Below are 20,000 nucleotides of genomic sequence, written 5' to 3'. Positions count from 1 at the left end.
ACATGGAATATTGTGCTCGATTTTGTTATGATTTCTTTTCGCTGTTTAAAGCATTTAATTATATTTTCACTGCTTTGTGATTTTTGTTTTCGCCGTTTATTGTGTGTAAATGATTTTATGCTAGACAGAGCGCCAGGAAGCATAGGCCTAATTGTTATTATTGAGGAGTTAGTTCCTTATGGGAGTTTTTTCTGGTAGGCTATATTACTTGTTAGCACTAATAACCATACTATATTAAACTGGAGCATGCCCTGATACACTGTAGGAAATATCAGCAAGAGAGACAGACGTTGAACAGAGGCGAATGACACAACACTCAGATTAAAAAATATTTCACAAAGAAGTAATGGAAAGATTTTTTTTGTTTACTTTTTTGAAAGATACAGGTCTAATAAGACACATTTATTTATTTATCTATTTACTTATTTTTTGCTTAGAAGAAGTAGCTGCTGCTCCACACTCCAGTCTAGAGGTGGTGGTAATACACTGAAGTCATTGTGAACCGCCATTCAAAAAGAAGGAGAAGAAGATCCACAATATATTGAGTGCGTTCCAATATGCAACCTTGCATCCTCCACTTGTACTTGTGACCTCGCCCCGCCTCCTGGCCCCTTCTCCGTGGAGAAAACAATTAAGTTTCCTAGCTGCCAGCCTAGCCACAACAACTTTTGGGGGACTGTTTTTCATTCACCATCCCATTTGCAAATGAGAAAATTACTTTACAATTGAGCTTTTACAAGATATTGAAATATAATGCTGTTGTCAGTGATGTCATCATAACTTATTACTTCCTGGTACGAGGCCACAAGCACAAGTGGAGGAAGCAAGGCCGCATATTGGAACGCACCCATAGTGATCTTGTTTCAGGTGACAGCAGATGTCTGAGTGAACGGGGCTGTTTATGAACCAATGATACTGGTTACACTGATATTATCAGATAAGCTAATAATTATAAAATCAAAGTGTCTCCAAATAGAGCAGTGAAGCAGTCTCCCTCTGAAGCAGTCTCCCTCTGGTGATGATGCCATGGTTGCAGTACATAATGTCTCCTTCCTTCCAGGATGGTCAGGAGTTCTGATCATAGACAAAATAGTGTCATGTGTTTCAAAGTATGAAATTGTATTTGAGTGAAAAACTCATCTCATTCTGCCCTCTCCCACCCTCCCACTCTCTGTTCGCCCTCTCCCTGACTCTCCCTTTGTCCTCCCTGCCCTCTATTTATCCCTCTCCCTGCCACCCCTTCTAATTTCCTACTTTCTCTCCCTGTGTCTCCCTCTTTTCTCTCTTCCTTTCTACTGCATGTTCTCTTCTGTTCCGCTACTCTTTCATCCCTCTCTCCCTCTTACCCATTTACTGTTCCTCTCTCCCCCCTGTTCCTCTCTCCCACCCTCTTTCCCCCTCTCAGAGATCCAGGACCTGGGCCCCAGTCAGGACCATGTGTTCACAGCTAACTCTCAGGAGCGTATCAGCTGCTACGCGGGGGGCACACCCGAGCCCCAGGTGACCTGGGAGCTGCCCGACAGCCAGGCGGCCAGCCCCGATGGCGTCCGCATCTACCAGGATGGCGGCTCTCTCATGTTCAACCCCACACAGAAGGCGGACTCGGGCACCTACATCTGCACGGCCAGCAACAAGGCGGGCAAGAGGACCCAGGAGCACAGAGTCACCGTGGCCTGTGAGCAGTCTTTCTCCCTCTCTGTTTCTCTCTCTCTCTCTCTCTCTCTCTCTCTCTCTCTCTCTCTCTCTCTCTCTCTCTCTCTCTCTCTCTCTCTCTCTCTCTCTCTCTCTCTCTCTCTCTCTCTCTCTCTCTCTCTTTTATTTTCTTGGTTGCTTTCTCCTATCTTACCTCCATTCACCCATCAATTCAAATCTCAGCAGGTTATGGAAAAAAAAGAGAAATCACAAAGCAGAAAAGAGAAAGCTGTGCTTTGGTGAAAGAAATGTCCTTCCCTTCAATGAATTTTACAAATTTTCTGAAGTTGTTAGTGGTAAAACTCAAAACTCATTGGCCGCATTGTTCCCGCTCTCTTCGAAAAAGTACAGAAAGAGTTGAAAGAGTTTGCCCTATGATGGCAAAGTGCAGTAGGCTATCAATGCAGACTTGCAAAAACACCTTCAATGTTGTCAGAATTCCTTGTCAAGTGTCTTTTAGGCATAGTGATGTGAAGCAGAGTATATACCGGTAATCTCAACTCAAAAAGCTAGTTTTGTTGAATCAATTTCATTTGAATCATTTTGGATATGATGGGAAGATCAACGGAGATGCAGGTGGTGTATATGTGTGGTGACGTGAGGTCTCGTAAGGTCATGGGACTGTTCTATGGCGACTCAGGATTACTCCCTGTCTTGTTTGTTTGTCTACTGTTATTTTGTTAGTTCCTGGAACCCAGTTTTAGCATTGAACCTCAATTGAATCAGAGATCAGGTTTATACAAGACATACAGGGTAATACAACAGAAATATAAGACGCTATTTCTCAACAAGGCCATGCACCAATTGTTATCAGCAATGCACCAGCGCACATAGCAAAAACAAGCAAAGTAAAGTAACGGTTCTGATGACATTGAGTGGCAGTGATGTTTCAGCCTGGTCAGTCAGCAGTTCCTCTGAGACATTAGGAATACATGGGTGCATTTCAAGGCCAAACGTCAGGAGAACTGACAGCCGATGAGGAAGCATTCAGACATGAAGGGATGCTGACAGTGCTGATGCAGCAAACTGCAAAAGTTGTTCTGATCGCTTGTCAGATATCTTCCCCAGAAAGTATGAGGTGAAAGTGTGGAAAAGTATGACAATTTGCATTAAAACAGTTTATATGAATGTATCCCATCTTAGATTTGACCCCTGTATAAAAAATGCCTTTACAGTATTGCTATAGAAACCAAGTTTGGAATCGCACTTTCAGGCTTGTTTTGTCTCTTCTAATGCTTTATTCTGAGGTTCTCAAAAGACTAAATGAAGAAGTCTGTTGTGTGGATGTGGTCGAAATGTATTTAGTGTTGGTCCATTGAAGAGTATTGGCCATCTGTCAAAGTGGATTTTAAATGATCTTGTCTTTAGTTGGATTTTCCTCAAGTTTCTTTGATGTATGTTGAGGTGAGTTTGATGCATGTTGAAGTGTGCTTTAGTGTGGTTTGATGAAGTATATAGTATACAATGCAATACAATATTGTATGTTGTATATTGAGGTGTATTGCGGTGATGGATGTGGAAGTCATACTGTTGTGTTGTGTGTGCTTGGGAACCAGCTTCCAGAGGAAGTAAAGAATGTCCCTACTGTTGATAGTTTTAGGACCAGACTCACGACAAAGCTTTTCTCAGATGCCTTCTCTTAGAAATCCAGAATATTGACTCTTGTTTTTGATATTTTTATTTGTCTGTTCTTCTTATTTCCTGTTTTTATCTTTTACTCCTTTTTTATTCTATTTTCACCTGCCATGCCTCGTGATTTTATTTTATTTATTTATTTTTTTATTTGATCTTACTTTTCTGTAAAACACATTGAATTTCATGTATGAAATGCGCTATACATATAAAATTGCCTTGCCTTGCCTTGCCTTGTCCTGCTGTGTCCCCTGTGCAGCGGCCCCTGAGTGGGTGTCTCAGCCTGAGGACTCCACCATGAGGGAGGGCCAGCCCGGCTTCCTGCACTGCCACGCCCAGGCCACGCCCACGCCAGAGGTCACATGGTACCGCAGCAGCCAGATCATCAACCCGGAGGTACTACGCACCGTACTGCACGCTAGAGCATGACACAGGAGTGGATATTCACTCCCGTCCCATCCCGGTCCCAGAAAAAAAATCCCATCCCATCCCGTCCCGGAGTGGAGTAAAAGAAATAAATCACATCCCGTCCCGTCCTGAAAAGAATGTCTCCCAATCCTGCCCACTCCCACTCAAAATCAATCCCACTCCCGTTTCATAGGCTTTTTTAATGAAAAAATAAGCAAGCATTCCCGCTCTCATTCATTTTTATTCCCGCTCCTGCCCGCTCCCATTCATCTTTATTCCCGCTCCTGCCCGCTCCCGTTCATCTTCAAAATTTTGACTCCCATCCCGCGGGAATCCCGCAGGACCCGCGGGACCCACGGGAATTCCTGAAAAATGTCATCCTCTACTGCACGCACACATATGCATGCACGCACATAGATAGATAGATAGATTATATACATGCGTTACACACGATACTACACACACACACACGCACGCATCTGCAAACTTATGCACACCTCAGAAGTACTACGCACACTACTGTACACACTCTCACATGTGCATGCAGGCACACACACGCACCAGATCATCACCTCAGAGATACTACTACTTAGAGTACTATGCATGCACACACACACACACACACACACACACACACACACACACACACACACACACACACACACACACACACACACACACACACACACACACACACACACACACACACTCACACACACACGTGTGCACGCACCTTTGAGGTACTGTACTACTTGCCATACTGTACAGAGTGTACTCGTAGTTACCTCCGCCAAGGAGGTAATGTGTTCGGTCGCGTTGGTTTGTCTTTCTGTTTGTCTGTTTGTTTGTCAGCCTGATAACTCAAAAACTAATCAACGGATTTGGACGACACTTTGTGGAGTTGTTGGTAATGACCCAAGGAACTAGTGATTCAATTCTGGTGGTGATCCGGATCACGAACCAGAACCAGGACCAGGACCTTTTTAAAGATTCTTCACCATTGCTGGCTTATAAATCTAGACGAATTGAATTGCGGGCCAGGGCAAAACATTCCAGTTTCTAACTCCACTAAAGAAGGCAGAAAGAGAGGGTATAACACAGTCAAATGTTCTATCAAGCAGCTTCCTTGGCAGAGGTCTGCGCTCTCTGAGTGCTTCTAGTTTATTTTATAGTTGTCTTCACACACACGTGCTGTGCGCGCACGCACACACACACACACACACACACACACACACACACACACACACACACACACACACACACACACACACACACACACACACACACACACTCACACACACATACAAACAGGCACATAGGAGTATGAGTGTATGAACACATGCGCACAGGCACACACACACACACACACACACACACACACACACACACACACACGTGCATGCACATACAAAAAAACTGGGATGCTTCTGCACTGCAGGCAATTTAAATATTTTATTTGATAGTGTTCATGCAAATCAACCTAGTTCAAATGGAGTGCATGACGCTATTGTGATTGCTATTGCTATTTTGGGATTTAGTTGTAGTCATAGGGACTGTACATATACAGTATTCCATTGAATGTAAGTGGGGAATGATTTTAAATATTTCTTTAAATACTTTTATGGAGGGTACTTGTGAGTTGTGTGATTTAACCTGGCCAATTTTATTATACAGAAGGTCGTCAAGTTGGGATTGTGCATATTCTTTATAAAAACTGTTCAAAATGATGAGGGGGATAAATGAGATAACATTTTGGCGAGGGCACTTGCTGGTGATTTAAGGCTATAAACTGTCTTACAGTTTTTTTTCAATTGCTAACACGCTTTTGTCCAATACTCAGCGACATTTGCAAAACTCTTAACACAGTTAACACATCAAGGGCTTTTCATGGCCATGCAGTTGACATATTACATGCCTTTTTCACACAATTAGCAGTCAATGAATGCATTTCTAAAATGCTAACATTTCCTTTCCACACAGGAAAACCACAGCAACAAAACAATGTATCTTTTATGACTTATTTTCAAATGCTTTCACACAGTGTGTCAAAACTTTAAATACAACATCCAAATCCTTATTTCAGTAAAATGCTTTGCATGATATTAGCAAGAGTAGAGTAAACAAATTACTGATAAAAGTAGAAGAAAACCCTCCTGTTGTTGTTCGGTTCTGTTGACAGTTTTTGACAACAGTTTTTACAGTAAAAAGTTGTCTCATAATCACAGAATGAAATATCAGTTGGAAAAAACTGTTAACCTGTATTTACGCATGAGAAGAATGTCTATAGGCCTAACAAAATCTTCCTGTAATTCACGTTCATGTAAAATTACCGAATCATGTTTAGAAATTGTATATAGGCTATCGCTCTGTCAACACATCTGCCGAAATTGGTATAAATTACGGTAAATACAGTAAACGTCTGAAGTCAATGCTGTCCATGAAGTCATGATTTGGAAGTACATGAAAAAAAAAGGTATTTTAGATTCAATAATTTCAGGGCCGGTTCTAGTTCCTTTGCTCTTGGGAAGCACCCCTGTTCCTTTTGTGTTTTTTCAAAATTCGCATCTGTAAACATAGTGTCTTCAATCTGATGTAAGATCTACTGTAGAACCTGCATGCCCATGAATACCATTGTCAGCATTGTCAGTGTAAGGTTTACTGTAATGTTTTATGTATTTTATGTGTCATTCTAATTCTGTGGGACTTTCCGGCTTTAGCCTCTCAAGACATTTGGCGCCCTAGGCAACCGTCTTGTTTGTGCTTTACGTAATGTGTATTTGTTTCATGATATTTTGTTCACTTTCCATAAGTAATATTTGATTTTGAACATCATATTGAATATAAAAATAAATGCTTCTTACTGGAATCATCTGGAATGTCAACAACACATGAGGTCACAGTCCAGTCAATTGCATGGTTTGAATGCATGCAATAGGCTATCTGTAAAACTGAAACATAAAACTCTATGCAACTTCTGTAATGTTGACAATAGCCTGTGTTTTGAAGTCTTGTGTAATTTGATTGACTCCATGTACCTTGTGAAATGACAACAAGTGTTATTTTTTGACAGATGTATTTCATTTTGAGACATATTTCTAGTGTTTTGGTAAAGTGAGTGTGTACAGAAAAATTATGTGTCTATTTTGAAATGAGTACTTTGTGTATATTTAACAGTATGTGCTTTTGAGAAGAAAATTAACTGTTTGGCCAATTGTGTTTGGTAGGTGGCAGTTTGTGTGAAGAGTTTAGAAAAAATATCCAATGTATGGGTAAACGCTTGTTAGCAATTGAAAAAAACTGTCTTAATCTAGCTCAGTAACAGCAGAGACACTCATTAATCCACATTGGGTAAATATCGTCCATAAGCCTGGCTGTTTAGCTCCTCTGTGAACCACAGGAGACATTACTGCAGTGTACCATTGTCAATCCAGCAGATTATGTCAGATTCTGGCACTGTTGGAAAAGAAGAGCAAAAGCTTGCCATGTCTCTCTTAGCCCTGTGTTTCTTTGCTAGTCTAATGAACACTTTGAGCTACATGCTCTGGATAAAATATGCAAGAAAATTATCAAGTACCATGATTTTGAAAATAATGTCCAATTGGAGTGTTCCTTGCAACTCGTTCTTTGTAGGGATGGTGCTCTTTGGTGACAAAGGTTTCAAAAGTAATGAAACCAAGGCACTTATCACCTGTGAACCTAAAATGCTTTTATTTTATGGGCAAAGCATGATTGAAACACTTTGAGGCCTTTTGGCTATAAGCCTTTGTTAGGAAGTATGAGATGAAGTTGGAACAGCAAAATACAGTAATGAAATATTGAACAACTTTGAGTGACTTCTGTGAAGATGTGAGAATACTATCTAGAGCAAACATGAATATTTTGCTGAAGACTTCAACTATTTTCGTACCTCCATGCCAAATGTAACCCTTCAATGTTGTACAGAACTTTGCAGAAAAACAAAAATGGCTGAAAAAAAATGTACACCCCTCCCCCAATAAAACGATCTGTATCTTGGAAACGATAATCACTTGAAAGATTTAAATCATTTCTCTTGGATATCTAAGGAAGACCCAGTAATATTTTCAGAACTTTTTGAGACCCAAGAGCGCCATGATTTGTTCAAGTGGCGTGGAGTGACCCAATAATGTTTCTATCATCTCCTGTCCTCTTCCATCTTCTCTGTCATTGCTTGACCTATATGTGTCATCCCTGTACCACCCTCTACCGCAGGATTCTCGCTTCACGCTGTTCCCCAATGGCACGCTGCGCATCAACAGCGTGGAGGTGTACGACGGCCTCATGTTCGGATGCCAGACCAAGAACATAGGCGGCTTCCTCACCGGACAGGCCAAGGTCAAAGTCTTAGGTAAGTCAGTGCGCTCAGTGGGAACCTGATTGTGTGTGTGTGCGTGCGTGCGTGCGTGCGTGCGTGCGTGCGTGCGTGCGTGTGTCTCTGTGTGAGAGTGAGATGAAGAGAGTGAGGCAACATATGTGTGTGCGTGTGTGTGTTCATGTGCGCGCGTGTGTGCGCATGTGTCTACATTGTGTGTGCATGTGTGGAAGAGTATGCACGCGTGTGTGTATGTTGAGTGCATGTGTGTGTGTGTCTGTTAGAGAGAGAGAGAGAGAGAGAGAGAGAGAGAGAGAGGATAGAGAGAGAGAGAGATTGAAGCCACTGTGATCTAATCTGATCTAATCTGCCTCTCTGGGCCACTAGTGTTGTGTTATGGTGTTATGTCTGTTTTCATAGCATGTTGTGTTATGTCTGATTTCATAGCATGTTGTGTCTGCTGGGGGTTTTGTTGCTGTGCTGCTCCATGACCCAATCTGCTCCTGTGCGCACGGAGCTCTCTGTTGTTGATCTGAGTTTACAGATATGCCTGTACTGCATGTATTACTAGTGGCTATCATGGCTTGGGGATCGTGGACATGTTATCTCGCAGATGCATTATCTTTCACAGTAACACACAAGAAAGAAAAACCACCAGGCTCTTTTGTGCAGAGTTTACAACTGTGAAATGTGTGTGTTAGACTGCTGTAAAAAAGTGAACAGACTAGCTCTGATGGTGTGTTTTTATCGTGCGTGCGTGTGTGTGTGTGTGTTTGTGCGATCGTGTTGAGCTAGTAATATATGTGTAATTTGTGTGACTGATTGTCCTCAGAGAGGCTGAAGTTCACTCCTGCCCCCCAGCCCATGCAGTGCTTGCAGCTGGATAAGGAGGTCAGCGTGCAGTGCTCAGCCACCGGAGAGGAGCCCCCCACCGTCCTCTGGACCAAAGCAGGTGGGGAACACACTGACGTCAAGCACTCACCATCTCTCTCTCTCTCTCTCTCTCTCTCTCTCTCTCTCTCTCTCTCTCTCTCTCTCTCTCTCTCTCTCTCTCTCTCTCTCTCTCGCTCTCTCTTCATCTCCTTCTCTCTCACCCTCTCTTCATCTCTTTCTCGCTCTCGCTCTCGCTCTCTCTCTCTCTCTCTCTCTCTCTCTCTCTCTCTCTCTCTCTCTCTCTCTCGCTGAACCAACGCAGGTGGGTATCACAATGACGTCTCTCTCACATATCAGTCTCACGTATTACAGTCTCACATATTATCTCACATATTTGGCCTTTCACTCACCTCACTTCATCACACACACACACACACACACACACACACACACACACACACACACACACACGCACACGCACACACACACACTCTGCAGCTGGCCTTATTGCCCCCCTGCTGGGCTAATATAGTGCAGTAGACATGGGAGGATATAATATTCGGAAAAATGTGTGGTGGCAAACAATAACATTGTTGTCGAAATGACACTGTGACTGGAAATAAATTAATATTTCAGTGTAAAGTCGTAATGTCTTTCAGCTTTGGTCAATGCTCGGGGTGGACTGGGCTGGGTCCCGTATGCAGACAAAGATGACCCTATGCAACTTGCTTTGTATTTGGTGCCCCACATCATATTAGTCAATGTATCGCTATTTAACAGACATGTACCGTATTTTTTGGACTATATGTCGCTCCGGAGTTTAAGTCGCAACGGCCCAAAAATGCATTTTGAAGATGAAAAAAACATATATACGTCGCACCGGACTAATCGTCGCACATTTTTGAAAGGTTATTCTATCCATGGAATCTATGTTGTGATAACTGGCGCATGGTAAGCTCCTGCTCAAAGACGGCATTGTTTTAAACCAGCATCTGAAGCAGTGGAAACGCATTCAGAGGTGGTGGTAATGCACCAACTAAGATGGTTTGCCAACCGCCATAAAACCACAAAAAGAAAAAGAGGAAGAAACAGTGATAACGCGCCATGTTGCCCTGTAGTCAGAATAACATTCAATTTTCGGCTTTGTTTTGCGTTTGGACCGTGGGAGGGTTCGAGGCAACTTGTTCCGTCTCCAGAGCACGCCTTTCTTTACCCCCTTTTCTGAGACTTCAGCCCATGGCGGTATCAAAGGTGAGGGGGATTTCATCCATGTTGTGTAGCCTATGGTAGTGTCACGTTGTGCTCGTTTGTCAGAAACTCGCGGAAATGACCGATTTTCACCTGGAAGTCGGCTGACTGTCTTTAATAACACAGACGCTCGTTCTCGGATAGAGAGGAGATTGCGTTGCATAGCGCAAATAAATCCACGAGAGGGGATTGCATTGCATAACGCGATACATCCACGAGCTCCCTGACTTCCGCAAAAGTCCTATTCATTTCTTTGGCAATGTCATGGAGCCCGTAACAAGACCGTTGACTCGCAGCGCGCGCGTTGTTCGAGAACACATTTGTCCTGTATTCATCAGCACATTTTCCTCCGCTTTTCTCCAGTCCCCAAACAGTTTTCCATTGCATCCAAACTTTCGTTCAGCTGCCCTATTGCCATTTTCGGCTGCATATTTAATTACTTTCAGCTTGAACTCAGCAGTGGGCTATATTCACTTCTTTTGGGTGGTATATTTCTATTCAGTCGTCATTGTAAATGCTATTTTTTGTTGTGGCAACCTAAGTTGTAACATTTTTTCTATCAGTGGTATTAAGCAACACAACATAGGCCTAATTGCGCACATAGTGCTCTCCCGTGGAGAAAAAAAACATATATATGTCGCACCAGAGTATATGTCGCATGTCCAGCCAAACCATGAAAAAAAGTGCGACTTGTAGTCCGGAAAATACGGTATCTACATATCATAACACAAACACTTCATGCTTGCTCTTTGAATAGTATGAAAGACTTTTTAATGAGGTCATGACCTCACCATCTCTCTCTCTCTCTCTCTCTCTCTCTCTCTCTCTCTCTCTCTCTCTCTCTCTCTCTCTCTCTCTCTGTCTCTTTCTCTCTATCTATCTGTTCCTTCTCCCTGCTGTAGATGGCAGTGAGTTACCTCCTCGCGTGGAGCAGACTGGTGGTGTGCTGCGCTTCAGTAAGGTGACGCGGGAGGATGCGGGCAACTACACCTGCCGTGCCTCCAATAGCCTGCAGGGGGAGATCAGGGCCTACGTCTCCTTCACCGTGGGAGGTGGGGGACACTACACTAAGCACTCCCTATTGGACTGCTTTTATGAGCTGCTGTTTGTTTACTTGGACTTTTTTTTCTAAAGTTATAACGTTTTATTTCTTTTTATGAAAAATAAACAGAGTGAATGCACTTTGAGCCAAAGTCTAGACAGTGCAAACATTTAATGTCAAGCATTTAATGTTAATGATGAGGGAAGTACTTGACCTTTCACTGGTTCGTTTTCATCTTTTTGAATCACACATTTAAATATGGTAATACAGTGAAAGCATGTCTCTGACTGCCCCCTCACTCAATGTTTGGCTGTGGTTGTTTTGGTCTGTTGTGTGTGTGTGTGTGTGGTGTCCATCCAGTTTAAGGTAATATGAGGAAAAGTCTCTCTGACTGGCCTGTCTGCTCACATCCTTGGTCTTGTTTGGTGTGCGCGTGTGTGTGTGTGCGTGTGTGTGTCTATGTGTGCGTGTGTCTGTGTGTGTGCGTGCGTGTGTGTGTGTGTACGTGTGTGTGTGTACGTGTGTGTGTGCATGCGTGCGTGCGTGCGTGTGTGTAGTGTCGATCCAGTTTAAGTTGAAGCCGGAGTACACCACGGTGTACCAGGGCCACACGGCCATCCTCCAGTGCCAGGCCACGGGGGAGCCAGAGCCCAGCCTGCAGTGGATAGTCAAGGACAAGATGCTCTCCGCCAGCACCGGCAGGTACGGTCATTAGCATCTCTCTTTCTCTCTCCTTCCCTCCTTCTCTTGCTCTTTTGTTTTCTTGTTCTTGTGTCGTCTTGCTCTCTATTTCTCTCTATCCCGTTCGGTCTCTCTCTCTGTCTGTGGGTGGTTGACGTGACGCCTTGTTTTTTCGTAACATTGGTTAAAAACCTACAAAACTGTTATTTTTCCTTTAAAAACATATGTCAATGAAAGAAGACGTGGTACATTATGTTTCATGTTAGTCTGAGATGAGAAGAAACATTTTTGTTAAGATTTATGTAAAGGTTTATATGTCAAATATCCTGCGGTGTAACTGTAACATTAATGAAACCTGGCATATAATATAAATTAACCAACAACATTTTGAATAATGTATGAAGCATTTGGTATGATTGCATAAATATTAACTTTATATTAAGATATGTGAATGTGAAAAAAACTCAAGACAGTAATGTTAACTACAAGTTCAATTTCGTAACACAAATTGAGTCCTGTGGGGTGACATGTATGTCAATGTTTGTGAATGGGAAGCTGCAAGGCCAACTATAAGGGTCTTAAAGACTGGCTCCTAACCAATCAGTACCTCAGTTATTGGAGAGTGCTGTGGAAGTTTAAGGTGACTATTAACCTCTTAATATGTCTTCATATTGCAATGTTTCTGTCACGCAATGCTTAGGTTCATTTTATGGTGTCTTGTGGTGTGACTGCTCTTATAGAAGGAAAAAGATTTTTTTAATAAGTGAAAACATATTAAGATTAAACAAAATATTATTTTCAAGTTAGTATGAGCTCAGATGTCAGTCATGTATTCGAAAGAATTAAAATGGCCATAATGCAGTGATTTTCCTGCGGTGTGACATGTCTATGCAATGTGTTGATGCAGGACACATTTTCCCAAAAATGGCAAAAAATAAAGCGAAATTCCACGGACCACTAAGTGCTTTATTTTTTCAATTTTGTTCCAATTTTTTCCATAATTTTTTTCAGGAATTGGAAAAACATTTTTTTTTTTCGCATTACGCCCTTAAACGTCAACCACCCCTGTATCTTCTCTGTCTCTGTCTACATGTCTTCCTTCCTGCCTCTGCATCAGCACTGTCACCACCACAGAGGAACCGGCAGCAGCTTACTACTCGTGTGTGTGCGTGTGTGCGTGCGTGCGTGTGTCTGTGTCTGTGTCTGTGTCTGTGTCTGTGTCTGTGTGTGTGTGTGTGTGCGCGTGCGTGCGTGCGTGCGTGCGTGCGTGCGTGTGTGTGAGTGAGGTAGAGGTAGAGAGAGAGAGAGAGAGAGAGAGCGAGAGAGAGAGAGAGAGAGAGAGAGAGAGAGAGAGAGAGAATGTGGGTGTAGTGTATGGTGTATCATATTTTAGTATACTTTTTTGTATCCCTGATGAAACATTTAAATCCTATAATGTTATTCAAAATAGTGGGTCCAAATAAAATAGTTTGTGTGCGTGCGTGCGTGCGTATGCACACTTGGGGGATGCCATATTTCTACAAATGTGTGGATGTGTAGGACTCTCTCTCTTGCTCTTTCTCTTTCTCTCTCTCTCTCTCTCTCTCTCTCTCTCTCTCTCTCTCTCTCTCTCTCTCTCTCTCTCTCTCTCTCTCTCATATATAGGACACTCTCCCTGCTACAGCTCTCCTCTACTCTCTCCTCTCTCCTCTACTCTGCTTTTATATCCCTGTCACTCACTCACACACTTTATTTCTCTGGCTGTGTCGGAAATGTTCATTCGTTCACACACAGTAAGATAGGAGTTAAGCTGGGAGTTAGGGATGAACATTTCAGAGTCTCTGAATCTTCAGTCTCTATATCTCTGTCTGTACATCATTTCTCTGCGCCCCGACCCATCCTTATCATCCCCATTCCGTTTCTTCATTTCTTGCACTTTCTTCTCTCGATTAAAATTCATGGAAAAAGTTATCTTTGTATCTCTCTCTCTCTCTCTCTCTCTCTCTCTCTCTCTCTCTCTCTCTCTCTCTCTCTCTCTCTCTCTCTCCTCCGCTTATTCCTTGTCCCTCTGCTGTGTGCCAGGTTCCAGGTGATGGCCAATGGCTCCCTGGTCATCTCTGACGTGGTGACGGACGACACGGGCAGGTACACCTGTGTAGCGGGGAACAGCTGCGGCATCAGCGACCACGCGGCACAGCTCTACGTCGTGGGTCAGTAACACATACACACACACACACACACACACACACACTCACACACACCATACATGGACAAGGACCACATCAAACGGATGGATCTTATCTCTGTCTTTCGACTTTCGAAACTTTCAGGGAATTTTTCAGTGCATTAAGTCAAAAGCCCAACTCTCCAACTCAGATTTATTAGAATAATGCAGACAAGTGTATTGCCGGATAGCATATATATTTACACACTGATTCTTGAAAGTTTGGCAAAAACATGTCCCTGCAGTAAAATATTAATTCTGTTGAAAATCAACTAAATTTTCACAAACAAAATGAACCCAGGTAATGGCAAAGGGGTCTGTCATACGAATACACAGTTGTTTGAAATATTTAAGTGCAATTTTATTACTTTTCATGGCTATAAACCTGTCCACACCCTGTAAAAACGCCTGTCCCAAGGACTGGCATCATCATTTCAATTGACTTAAAATACAAAAATCACTAACAGAATTGAACAATATCACCATGATGTGGAAGACCATATTAAAGTGGTTCTACAGATGTGCACATAGTGGATGTAAAACAATATTTACTATTATTTACTGATTGCTCAAAATGTGTCCACCTATTGGTCACCACCGTCAGATTTTTTTCTAAAAGACAATAAAATCAGGTATGTACAAGGTAATTTTCATTACTGAGGACCCCTTTTCAAACCTTTAGCTCTACTGCCTACTTCACCATCACTGAAGCTCCTGTAAGTTTATTATTTTGTCCTCAATTTGTTAATTTGTTTGGACACTGGTACTGTCCCAACCATAAACTGTCAACACCGTCGGGGGTTTTAATAGTATTGTATTACATTCATGTTAATAAATATAATTTTTTTCAGAAAAGGTATGAAGCACCCAAGAAACAGAGCGAAAATGAAATGGCTAATGTTAACAAACAATGCATAATATTTAAAAGAGTGTTTTTTTGTCTCACACCGTCAGATGTCACCACCGTCAGATTTTGTTCTGCTCATCATGTTGTTCCATATTTTACTAAATTGTGCTGGTTAACGAAACATTACTAGGCATGTTAGTAATAATTGTGATCCAAAATGATACTCTAGCCACCACTGAGGTGCATTTGGATGTTTTTTTGTCAGAAAACCTGACGGTGGTGACATCTGATGGAGTTCACCAAAAAACACATGTTTTAAGTGTTTTTGACATGTTTTTAAGAATATGCATACAATAAGTATCTACAATTATGTTGAATTGTTAAAGTAATTCACTTTAATACAGTAAACATGTGTTTTTACTTCTAATTCTTTCTGCCGCTGTTGGCAAAACAAGAAGAAAGAGCCCCATTTATAAAAAATGTTAAACATGGGGAGCTTGGCCAATGCATTCACTGCACAGCCAAGACCTACATCTATGATAATACACCTCTATATTTTGGATTTGAACAACTTAAAAGCTGTTTTCACCACATTTTCAACAACCAGTGGCTTACTTCCTAGATAATCTACTAATGAAGTAAAAGCACATGCTCATACTGTGCACACACAAAAATAAAGTGTTTATGCAAGATGCCATTGACTTGAGAGGGCTATTTATTTTGCTAAATGCAGGTACTAATTAGGCCACTTTCACCACTCTCAGATTACTGTCACCACCGTCAGTTCTTAAGTCACCACCGTAAGAAGGAGTTTTGGACATTTTAAAGGAATGTGCTTACAACATTTTCCTTAGGAGTTGTTGAAATATCAAAGTAATAGCCAATTTAAGCCTACACGAATATTTGTGAAATTACAAAAAATTGTTTGTTCTATTTAGGCGTTAAGTAAGCATCGTATGACGGTACATATTTTAAAATTAGAACACATGAAACAGTATTAAAATAGAACAAAAGTGAATTTTCAACATTTAAAGGCATATGTGTGAACCAAAAAATACACATAATCACTTAAAAACTCCAGATACATATGCAACCAAATCAATACAATTTTAATAACTTTTAATTGTGTCTGACGGTGTTGACAAAAAACAAGGTATGATCGGAGAAAAGCCTGATTTCTAAAAAAAATACATAATGGGGAGATTGGCCTTGTGCATTTCCGAAAAGCCAAGACCTTAGTCTACGAGGATATACCATATACTTTTGTAATTCACTTTGTTTTTTTCTGTCAACATTACAACCTGTTTTAGCCACTTTCTCAAGAATCAGTGTACATACATTATATTTACTAATATCACTACTGATATTACTAATACTTCATGAAAGTCCTTGTGCACATGCCTTCAGTAACACAAGTGCAGGTGTGAAGCATAAACACCTGATCAAGGATGAAAACACTGATTACTTTTCTCTTTTTAATGTCTTAGAGCAAAGACAGTGATCAATCTGTGGTATTTTGTGGATTTTCACCCTTTACTAACATTATAATTGCACGATTTTAGTGTCAGAGAATTAGTAACACCTGGGGAATTGGCCTTGTGAAAAATCAGCAATCAACAGATGAAAGCTTGAAATGTGGGCCAGCTGTTGGTCTCAAACCGCATTAGTGACTGTATTAAGAAATGCATGTGTAGCTCTAGTGACTGTGTTTAAGTAAGTGCGTGTGTAGGTGGAGATGGAGAGTTCGACTGACACACTTTTCCACATTCTTAACTATTAGTCACTGTGTACACTTGCGGACACACACACGCATACAGAAACTTACACGCACTCACACACACACACACACTCTCTTGAGCATTTCGACAGTTATTCTCACGCATTGCATGTGCATACACAAATGTACACGCACACACACACACAAACACACACACATACACACACACACACACACACATACACACACACACACACACACACACACACACACACACACACACACACACACACACACACACACACACTCTCTCTCTCGCACGCACGCACACACACACACACACACACACACACACACACACACACACACACACACACACACACACACACACACACACACACACACACACACACACACACACACTGCCACCCTGTATTATCTCCCCATCAGATAACCCAGTTACTGAAAGTGCGATGGCTGTGATAAGAGGACCTGATTGAAAGCGGTGGCTCCGTATTACCATCAGACCCCAGGAGGCTGAGAGACACAAGGGCAGTGCCTACCCACTCATTAAAGCTCCCACAGCACTAACTCAATACATTAATGAAGTTAACCTGATCTCTTTAACCCCGTAAAGCAAGGGAGTAGTGGGGAAAAAACAAGCTTGTGACAGGCATGGCAGATGTCCAAATGAGTTAGCTTGCCTAGCAAATGACTTAGCACATGTGGCCAACAAGCAGTGGAACAGTAAGATGGGAGAAGTATAAAAACTAGAAAGAAAAAAATCTGTAAAAATAGTAATTCATCATTAGTGTTGATAAGATCTGGATTCCCATTAAATCATACATAACTGTTCAATCAAACGGAAAGCCTGAATGCAGGAAATACACTTTCCCCTAAAAAGTCATTCAAAATCAAAGCAAAAGGCCTTTCATTGACTCGTCAACACTGCCATGGTGCAAAGTGAGCCCGTCAGCTGCTGTGTTTCAGTCACTCACACCTCACCCAGTCTCTGACTACTGTCATTGCAGCGCATCAGGATTAGCACAAATATTTATCTGCTTTATCTTCAAATTACTTACCGGAAAAAAGAGGCTCAGTAGTCACGCAACAGCGGCAGCCTTAATCCATTTAGCACCAGTTGTAGGTTTTTTTAAATCTATTCAGAAGTGGTTTTCTTTTAAAAGCATTCGATATTTTGCACTCATTTTCTGTCAAGTTGTGGGTGTGTTTTTATTAGATGGTTTTGGATTTGAAATCCAAGTGGAAAAAATGTGTCATCATTAGTCTCATTGCAACAACATACTATCCTATATTCCCCTCCCCCCCATCTTAATGGGTGGCTGATGGACTACATGTGTAATCCTAGGGGGAAAAAACTGTGTCATTGTTCAACTATCTGGATTGATAGACTCACACCCCAACCCCCAATCTGAACATTGTTCAATGTCTGCATGTGAAATATTTTAACCCGCCATCTCAATATAGGGTGCACAGCAGTAATGAGTACACCCCTGTTGAAAAGTAACATATTGCACAATATTTCAATAAGCTCACAAGTAATTGCCAATATGCTCATAGAGTAAGTTTAATACAACATCTGTTGAGCTTGCGACAGAAAAGTAAGTTCAATAGTATACCTTACTTTTCTGTCGTAAGCTCAACAGATGCGTTTGGGTGAGGTGTTATACATTACTATGTGTAATACATTTCTAAAGAATGGTCATTGCCATTCGGGGTAGTAACAAATTTGCAGCTGGGACTGTGTTTTAGTAACGCATTTGACCCTCCCTCTATCTCCATCTCCATGGCCTCTGCAGAGAAACCAGTGCAGCCAGTGGTAGAGGAGGAGGACAAGGCTCCCTATAAGATGATCCAGACCATCGGGCTGTCGGTGGGGGCAGCAGTGGCCTACATCATCGCCGTGCTGGGCCTCATGTTCTACTGCAAGCAGAGGCGCAACGCCAAGAGGCTCCTCAAGGGGCAGCACGGAGACGAGCCGGAGATGGAGTGCCTCAACGGTGGGTGGGGTGTGTGTGTGTGTGTGTGTGTGTGTGTGTGGAGGGGTGGTGGTGTTGGTGATGTGTGTGTGTTGTGTGTGTGTGTGTTGTGTGTGTGTGTGTGTGTGTGTGTGTGTGTGTGTGTGTGTCTGTGTGTGTGTGTCTGTGTCTGTGTCTGTGTGTGTGTGTGTGTGTGTGTGTGTGTGTGTGTTGTGTGTGTGTGTGTTGTGTGTGTGTTGCCTTTAACTGTTCAAATTTTTGGGACCTTTTCCCTGGAATTTCTTGTACACATTGAGGTGTAATGGGTGGACTAAATGTAATGTACAGTAATCAAGGTTCAAATGACAGCGGTGCTGAAAGGTGTGAGGCACCCCCTAATCAAAGCACAGGTATCTCAAAGAGACAAAAATAACAGTTGTGTTTAGTAACCGGATTCAGTGGTACCACAAATGTATGTGAAATGTGAAGACTAGTGTCCCTCAAAAGTAGTACCCCTTTTATCGAATGCTAATTCACACTCTAAATGAAATGAAATGTAATGTCTTGCAAGGGTGTATGGGGTCAACACTAGCCTTGTCCTCAACCCACATCGGTGAATGGCACATCACAACACTAGCATCTGCTGCCCCCATCTGGTCAGTGCAAGTACTGCAAGTAGGAAAACCATGTGAGCCAAACCTCAAAGGCTGGCAGCACTGTAAATCAGAGGCGGTGTGAGAAGCTCCCTCATCCAAGGGTTCAGTGTCTCTTGTTTTTACACATTATGGTTACTGAGGAAGGCCTTAGACCTCACCAAGTGCCAAAGATGACGATAGAGGAGGAACAAATAGCCCTAAAGCATGCGTATATCCACCTCAAAAAGTATGGAGGGAAAAAAGTAAACACTTCTTATAGCCTGTTTGTCTTATTGCATAGATTTTTTAGAAATTGCCTGAGCATCATCAGACGTTAACCACTTAACTGGAATTCTTCTTACGCTAGGGACACATAGCAGGTGAAACGAGCTAGGTGAAGAGAGTCAGTGTTCCATTCTGACAGCTTAACCGTCATCGCGGCGCATCAAATGGAATGGAATGTTCTTGATCTGATTGGCCGCCGTGAAGCAAAATTCGCTCCTCATCTGTATGATAATATGTTATTGGTTGAATAATTTAACTCCGCTTCACTCCTGTTCGCTTGCCTTCGCCTCCCTCATAGGAATGAATGGCGAAGTTCACTTCGCTTGGCCAAATTCACGTCTATGTGTCCCTACTGTTAGAGCTTGCATGATGTTTTGTTGTTCAACTGAGGAGCTGCATTAGTTTCTGCCATTTCATATTTCAATCTG

The 20,000-nt window shown here is 42.1% G+C and overlaps 1 protein-coding gene across 1 annotated transcript in view; it reads left to right on the top strand.

Moving 5' to 3' along the window:
- ptk7b (protein tyrosine kinase 7b) overlaps nucleotides 1-20,000 on the top strand; it is a 164,167-nt gene that overhangs the window by 133,894 nt on the left and 10,273 nt on the right. The window contains exons 7-14 of the mRNA XM_063191794.1: nucleotides 1,406-1,675; nucleotides 3,584-3,720; nucleotides 7,963-8,098; nucleotides 8,895-9,014; nucleotides 11,086-11,235; nucleotides 11,783-11,927; nucleotides 13,968-14,095; nucleotides 18,494-18,694. Of these exons, the coding sequence (XP_063047864.1) occupies nucleotides 1,406-1,675; nucleotides 3,584-3,720; nucleotides 7,963-8,098; nucleotides 8,895-9,014; nucleotides 11,086-11,235; nucleotides 11,783-11,927; nucleotides 13,968-14,095; nucleotides 18,494-18,694 (1,287 nt within the window). The remainder of the gene's footprint in view (nucleotides 1-1,405; nucleotides 1,676-3,583; nucleotides 3,721-7,962; nucleotides 8,099-8,894; nucleotides 9,015-11,085; nucleotides 11,236-11,782; nucleotides 11,928-13,967; nucleotides 14,096-18,493; nucleotides 18,695-20,000) is intronic.

This window comes from Engraulis encrasicolus, chromosome 24 (genome assembly GCF_034702125.1).
Source record: "Engraulis encrasicolus isolate BLACKSEA-1 chromosome 24, IST_EnEncr_1.0, whole genome shotgun sequence".
Lineage (NCBI taxonomy): Eukaryota > Metazoa > Chordata > Actinopteri > Clupeiformes > Engraulidae > Engraulis > Engraulis encrasicolus.
This window is presented reverse-complemented; position numbering and strand designations above follow the sequence as displayed.